The 8,296-nt window shown below is 34.5% G+C and overlaps 1 protein-coding gene across 1 annotated transcript; it reads left to right on the top strand.

Moving 5' to 3' along the window:
- Positions 1 to 5,397: 5,397 nt before the first annotated feature.
- Positions 5,398 to 5,847, top strand: LOC147522528 (uncharacterized). Its single transcript, XM_086567956.1, has one exon. The coding sequence runs from the start codon at positions 5,398 to 5,400 to the stop codon at positions 5,845 to 5,847; it is 450 nt and encodes a 149-aa protein (XP_086424082.1).
- Positions 5,848 to 8,296: the final 2,449 nt, after the last annotated feature.

Consider the following 8,296-nt stretch of genomic DNA (forward strand, 5'->3'; position numbering starts at 1 on the left):
CCCTAAAAAAATCATGGTTACGGTTCCTATTTTTAAGAACCATTTAAGACTGGATACTTAAAAAAAAACAGACCATATAGAACTAGAACGGAATATTATTGTACTTTTAACATAAAAAATATTGAAATAAGTATATAAAAACTCAAAATGTTCATTTATATATTACTAAATTATATTAATTTATTAGTGTAATATGGTATTTAGTGTTATAAATAATATAAAAATATATTATAGTTTACAACCTTAAATATATGGTTTTATTTAACTTATTATTGAATAACACAATTACTTATATCAATATTTAAAAAATGACTTGTTCGTCCGGTATTTTTTTGTGTTTTTAGTACATATTTTTTAATAAGACCAATAAAAATTGTGTGTAAATAGTGAATCTCTTAAGAATCGAAATGAAAAATTAGAACCAAGAATACCTACTAGAAACCGGTAGTTATGGGTAAGGTTCTACAACGTTAAGAATCGTAAAAAACTAGAACCAGAATCGAATGCAAAATTAAATGGTTTTTGGTTCTTACAACACTAAAAACCGGACCGTTGACACTCCTAATGATAAAAAAAAAAATACTAAATTAATATAGCCTACTAGAGCATTTAGGTTCTAAATGTACCCATGCTTATTCTATACTGACTTACTGAGTAAAATATCAACTAATCTTGTTACCATTTACCGACTTCCCGACCCAATGCATTAATGGGTGGTAAAAAAGCAATTGAGATTGTCAATAACAGGCCGAGCTTGAACCCATGTCACGGATAATAGTCTGATACTCGGATCCAACAAAGGGAAAACTTGGAGAATGATAGATTGATAGGGCAGCCCTTAATCAATTACGAAAAGTAGTCATAAATGAAGCAAGTTGGAGATTGATAGGGAGTTACTGAGTTAGGGACCATAATCCAAATTCTCTTCAAGCTTTCTTCGCAAAAAAGGTTCAGTCTCGATCGTTTGACCTCCAAGAAAATCCAAATTGAAGTTGATAATGATATCTTAGAATCAGCAAACTTCAATTAGATTGAATCAAGTAATGACAAATTTTACCAACTTGTGGTAAGTGCTAAAAGAGTATTTAGACTTATCTTTTGGACTACATAAAAAAAATAAGAGCTTCATTTAATTTAACAAGCTTATGTGGTAGGTAAGAGAGTGAGAGGGTAACTAATTGCAGGTGCCCACTAATAAAATTGGTCAAATTTTTGGGTGGTAGGTCTTGGGTTCGAATACCGCCAGCATCAAAAAATTACTAATCTCATTTAAAACAGATATGGCAATCAAAAAATAAAATGGAGTAGCTAATTTAGTTACTGAATAGACTGGCCAAGTTAGCAAACACAGCAGGCAAACTGCTATTTTTGAAGGGGACTCAGAGGTGGATCAATGGAATTTGAAGTGATGCACTTTCTTTGGGCCAGGTATTGAGGCCCATTTTAATGCATCGTCATTTAATTTTGGACAATCTGAATGGGCCAAGCAACTATCCTGACATGTTATTGAATTAAATGATCTCTGTGGGCGATCAGACACAAAAAGGAAAAGAAAGAAATGAGAGGGTCCGATTTTCCTTAATGGCGTGGAAAACTTGCAGCAAAAGCAAGTTATTACGATAGTAAACAACTAAACTGGATCGTTTCATTTTTACTGACCCTTTCACGAATCAAAGGTGTTTGGGACTTTGGGTAATAAGCTGAAAAACCTCAAGGAGAAAATAGTGTGCGAGTTCAAATATCCCTATTGAGAGTTTGAGCTCCTCCCAAATTCCTTTGGTAGAAGGTATTTTGGAAATGGGATTCCTGCGTTTTGGATAAGCCCCTTGGATATGACTTTCGGATAAAATATTCTCAAGAAAGACAAAAAAACCCAGGTCAGTCCAACAATCCGACTCCCCCCCCTCTAATGGCCCAGCTAGTCCATATATCGTAATGGGCATTCTTACTAAAATGTATGGCTTAATATCAAGCGTAAGCCCATCTCCTAAATATCTGCTCTCTTGAGCCCGTTGCCATAGTTTTGTAGAATCTAATTACATGGACCAAATACGCACATCTAGATGTGTTTAGTCCAAACTTATTATTATGGCCTAATACATCCTATTGTAATAAGTATGTGAACTATGCTACGTATCGGTGTTGTTTTAAGTCTTTAAACCTGTCGCTCGCTCTAACATCTCTTGGGTAGTATGATTTTATGAATTCTAGTTCTAATCTAAAAAACAATATAAAAATATTAGGAGGTGTTGAATATAATTTCAGTGTCGTAAAAGAGGTTTTCTAAATTATTTTAAATAATATGAAACTAATTCTAATTTCAGTAAAATGAAGAAGTTTTTTGTAAATTGTTTAAAAAGAGGGAGCTGATTAGAATAATTAAGGGAGGTGGTTCTAAAATCTTAAAATAGAGAAATTAGAAATACACTGTTCGGTTGAAAAGTGTGCCTCCTAAAGACCCGACTATCATATAGTGTAGAGATTATCACTAGTTTTCGTATCCGTTCAACCAATGGGACCGTTTTTATGTAATTGTTTTTATTTTTGTTAATATTTTATAATTTAAGTTTATGAATTATTATGTACCAAAAATATTTACTCTAAAATATTGTAATGATTCAAAAATTTAATGAAATATATATGCCACAAATTATATCGCCCTTTTGGAAAGCTGTAAAAGAGGAGATATCTTAACCTATCATTATAGATAACAAATTCAAATATAAAAAACAATATATCTAACTCCATGTAAAATATAATCTGTTAAAAATCATTAGAGAGCACATAATATAATCACAAATGATAGAAATCTTATACGAAAACACAGTTTATTTCAAAGGCCACCATTTGTTTTTTTTTGTTAGGTTTGATCCTATAGTATATGAATTTGAACTTTAGAAGGATCAATATAATTTTTATTAGAAACTTTACACAATAGACATTTCATGCATCAGAAGAAAGAGAATATTGTGATGTAGAAGATGGATAAGAGAAAACATATTTGATAAACTTGTATTGTATTTTGAAATTATTGGGCTTAAAATGGAGAAATAATTATATAAAGTTGGTTTTTTGTGGACTTTACGTGAAGTTGTAATATTCACTTTTTTTTTTTTCAATTTAAGTGAACCTTTCAAATAATAAGTGCACTGAAATAATTTTTAAGCAACAATTTTTTGCATGAAGATACTCTAAAATAAAGTGAATATTAATTTATATTTACTTTACAACTTTTTCGAAATTTACCTGTTCATATTTTGTTGAAGTTTAATTTTTTATATTTATTTTTTATTATAATTTTTCATTTTACATATTTCATTTTCTTTTCTTTGTAGTTTATTTTTGTGAATCCCAATGTCTATTTATACAACTAACGAAAGCCCATAGTTAATTTAAAGACCCAATTTGATAAAATGCCCTACCTTTTGGATTTGCATATTTGAATTTTCAACTTCAAATAAAGCCAATTGAATTTGAAATTAGAAGTAAGTCCACTTCAAATTAAGCCCATACTGCATACTTACAAAATTAGTTCAAATAATGTCTCAGCTCAAAGACCTTTGATTTACAAAATTAGCCCATAATGCATACTAACAAAATTTAGGTCTTCGCTTTCGACCCAAGGAAATGGGGGCACACAAAAATATAGAGTAAGATCTTGTCAAAATATGAAGTAATCCTAGTGAGTTATGATGCCCGTTGATTCACAATATGCATATTATAATTATTCAGTAACCCTTATATTAAGTAATCATGGTGAGTTTTTTTTCTTTTATATGGAGTAACCCAATGATATGTTGGTCGTGTGGGTAACGTACTATTGACCTGTCGATCATGTCGATCATGGGATCAAGTCGTGGTGACCTAAAAAAAATCCTGGTGAGTTATAATGCCCGTTGATTCATAACATTTATATTTATTCAATAAACCTTACTCGCGCCAAAACAAAGGCTCTACTGACACTATAATCATAGTTACCACTAAAATTTGTTAGCTAAACCCGAGTACAAAGTTTGTTATTGTTTGGAAAGAATAAGCTCAAAGTAAAATATTGGTTACTGCTTCAATAGAATAAGCGCAAATGCATCTAAGTATTATTGTTAACGTTCGGGATTATCATGAGGCATTAGCTAATTATGCAAGAGAAAAATGAATTAAGATAATAAAGTAAGATGAAACAATAAAATAGCATACCAAGCAGGAAATATATGAGATTTAAATAATAATAACAAAAGGGATTGAAAATTGTTACTTATAAAATCATTTCCAATACATTCATACATTTGTTTGTTTTTCCAAATGATAGTACTTCTACATGAGCTTATGATGGGGAGGCGTATAACTAATGAAACCTGCCAAGCCACATCGACCAATTTAAATCATAGTCGACTTAGATGGCATAGTTTCTACCCCATTCTATGATCATGGATCCATGGCCTGTTATGCAAACCCTCAAGCGTCAAGCATCTATATTTCTGCCAATTATGAATGTCTTTCATTAACCCCTCCCTGATCTGGAGACATATATGGTAGCATACCGCATATATATTTGGGAAGAGATTATCTTCCAAAAATATTATTATATACAACCTAAAGGATTTATCATGTAACCTGCAAGAAAGGAAGAGCATTGTGAATTACGTACACCCATGCATCCTCATACATGGAAGGGCAAATATTGGTGGTAATCACTAATCAGAATTTCATGTATAGCTAATATTTTAGTGCTTCATTCTCAAATAAGAATACACATAACTAAAATACATACGCCTTTTAATAGTTCCCAAGGGATTAAATCACCTTCTCTAGGATGAACAATATGTTACATAGTATGTTACAGTTTCTTTATCTTCTTTTTCCAAAAAGAGACCTTGTATCAAGTGTTCCTCCAAACAAAATGATGTGTGTTGTTATTCTTCATTATACATTAGTTATAACGCTTGTTGCAACATTAACCTAATGTGTTCCCATCTTTCTTTTGTAGAAAGCTGTATTCTACTTTCTGTGTATAGGGCACGACCTGTGCCCAGATATAGTGTGGATAGAGCGTGACCCGCGCTCCGACGTTCAGGATGTCCAGTGAATTGAGCGCGACCCGCGCCCTTCTCTAGCCTAAACAGGGCGCGACCCGTGCCCCGTGTTTCTCAAGCCACTGAATTTTGTTGTTTCCTATTTTGTAAACTCTATATAATCAATTGTAATCTCTTTAGAATTCAATCAAGTAAATATACACTGAATTGAATTGAATCATCTGGTTCTACATGGTATCAGAGCCAAACCATTGAAATCCGCTGCATTGAATCCTTGAATATTAAACCCCTCTCACAAAGTTTTATTTTTTATTTTCTTCAAAAACCTAAATTGTTTGTTTTTTTCTGCAACAATATCACCACTACAATGGCTGACTCTAACAACAATTCTTCAAGCATCATTCATCACCACTACACCCCACAAGACAACTCAGCGTTCCCAAAAACTGTTCCATTAGATGAGTCCAACTATACCATCTGGGCTCCTCTCATGCGGATGCGGATTGGAGCAAGGGGAAAGGTTGGTTATTTGACTGGCACAAAGGTTGAACCGCTTATGAATTCGTCAGAATATGAAGTTTGGGCAACAGATAATGAAAAGGTAAAAAGCTGGCTTATTGATTCTATGGAAATTTCTCTTATGAACCGTTATATTCGTCTTCCTACTACAAAAGATATTTGGGAGGCTGTGGAGAAGACCTTCTATGATGACTCTAATGAAACTCAAATTTTTGAATTAAATATGAAGTGTTTTGAAACGAAGCAGAATGGGAGACTTATTTCTTCCTATTACAACGAATTAGTGGCTATGTTCTAGGAAATTGATCAAAGAGTGACCTCCTAGAATAACAGTGTTGAGGCTGTAGTCCATGAAACATCCACGATGTCTAGAATGCGTGTTCATATGTTTTTACGTGGCCTAGATCAGGAGTATGATCTGGTGCGTGGAGAGATCCTTCGGAAAGAACCTAAATTTTCCTTGGAACAAAGTTATGCTTACATTCATAAGGTACAATCTGAGAAACATGCTATGGGGCACTCTGTATCAATTGAATTCTCTGTCTTGGATGTTCATAGCAAGACAACTCCTCCAATTTTTTCTGGTCCTCCACGCCATCCTAAAGGTAAATCAAATCCTTAGGCAGATAAAAAATGCGGTGTTTGCGGAGACTTGGGTCATAGCAAGGAGAGATGATATGAAGTGATTGGTTATCCTAATTGGTGGGACTTCTCGAAGAGGCCACGAAAGAATTTAAGCAAGGCCGCCATTGCTAATGTTGTGAATGGAGAGAATGCTTCGGCTAGTGTCGCGCAATTAGGTATGAATGGTAAGGTTATTTCGAATAATACATGGATAATTGATTCAGGTGAATTTAACCATATGACAAATGACCCTAACCTTGTGAAAAGTCTTAGACCTTCACCTCAGACCGTTGTTTCTACTGCTGATAGTACTCTAACTCCGGTTAGCGAAGAAGGGTCTATTGAGTTATCTAACACCCTCATTCTTGAATATGTCTTAGTTGTTCCATCCCTTACTTATAACCTCTTGTCTGTTTGTCAAATTATCCTCGCACTTGCATGTACTGTGACATTCTATCCATCTTTCTGTGTTTTTCAGGACATTCTGACTCGACAGATTCTTGGTTATGGTGTTAGAAAGGGGAAACTGTACTACCTGGACTTGACAGAAACTGGCGAGAAACAAAAGAATTTTCTGGGGCAAGCTAATCAGGTTAATAGGGTCGAGAATGCAAAAGAAGTTGTGTAGTTATGGCATCATATATAGGTTAGGTCATCTATCTTTTAGTTATTTGAAGAGGTTGCAACCTCAGTTATTTTCAGTTGTTAGTGAGTCTGAGTTTCATTGTGACATTTGTGAACTGGCCAAGAGCCACCGTATTTCATATTCACCAAGTACTAATAGATGTCTTGTTCCTTTTATGAAAATTCATTCTGATGTTTGGGGTCCTGTCAAAGTTTCTTCATTTTCTGGAGCTAGATATTATGTGACTTTTATTGATGATTGCACTCGCATGACGTGGGTGTCGTTACTAAAAAACAAAAGTGATGTATATGGGATGTTTACTGATTTTTACAAAATGGTGGCGATGCAGTATCAATAATCTATCATGGTCTTTCAGTCTGATAATGGTGGAGAATTTGTGAATGGCCTCATGTTTGAATTTTGCAAAAGAATTGGAATTCGTCATCAAACCTCCAATTCTGGTACCCCCCCAACAAAATGGTTTAGCCGAACGGAAGAACAGGCAGTTGTTGGAGGTTGTTCGTGCTTCCTTGTTTGGCATTAATGTACCTCGATCCTATTGCGGTGAAGTAGTGAAATCAGCAGCCTATGTTATCAACCGTACTCCCTCACGGGTAATTGAGTTCCAAAATTCTTATCAGAAACTCCATACACTTTTGTCCATCCCATCTATGCCTAACTTGGAGCCTCGGGTGTTTGGATGTACAACTTATGTTCATATCCCACAACCAGAATGAAGTAAACTTGATCCTTGTGTGAAGAAGTGTATTTTTGTGGGTTATGCTGAGTTTCAGAAGGGGTATAGGTGTTATGATCCGATTAATGTCAAGATGTATATATCTTTTGATGTCTCATTCCATGAATCAGACCCGTATTACTCAGGGGGAGTTTCCCAGTCTTCCTTTCAGGATACACACATCGTTATGGAATTGATTACGAGGAGACTTTCACACTTGTAGCGAAAATTAATACAGTCCGGATTTTAATTTCACTTGCAGCAAATAGAGATTGGCCATTGCACCAGCTTGATGTGAAGAATGCATTCCTGAATGGGAACTTGGAGGAGAAAGTATACATGGATATGCCTCCAGGTGTGAAAAACCATCCCAAAGATGTTGGGAAGGTGTGTAAACTGAAGAAGGCTTTGTATGGCCTGAAACAGTCTCCAAGAGCTTGGTTTGGAAAACTTACACAGTCAATGAAAGTTTTTGGGTACAAACAGAGCAATTCTTACCATACCTTGTTTATCAAACACAAGGATGGTAAGATTACAGCTCTAATTGTGTATGTTGATGATATGATCATTACAGGAGATGATTCGAAGGAAATAAATGAATTGCAGAAGTATTTGTCGAAGGAATTTGAAATGAAGGATCTAAGACAACAGAAGTATTTTCTGGGTATTGAAGTTGCAAGGTCTAAAAAGGGGATTTCACTCTCATAGAGGAAGTATGTCCTTGATTTGCATGCTGAAACCGGGATGTTGGATTGCAAACCG

This window comes from Coptis chinensis, chromosome 1 (genome assembly GCF_015680905.1).
Source record: "Coptis chinensis isolate HL-2020 chromosome 1, ASM1568090v1, whole genome shotgun sequence".
Taxonomy (NCBI): domain Eukaryota; kingdom Viridiplantae; phylum Streptophyta; class Magnoliopsida; order Ranunculales; family Ranunculaceae; genus Coptis; species Coptis chinensis.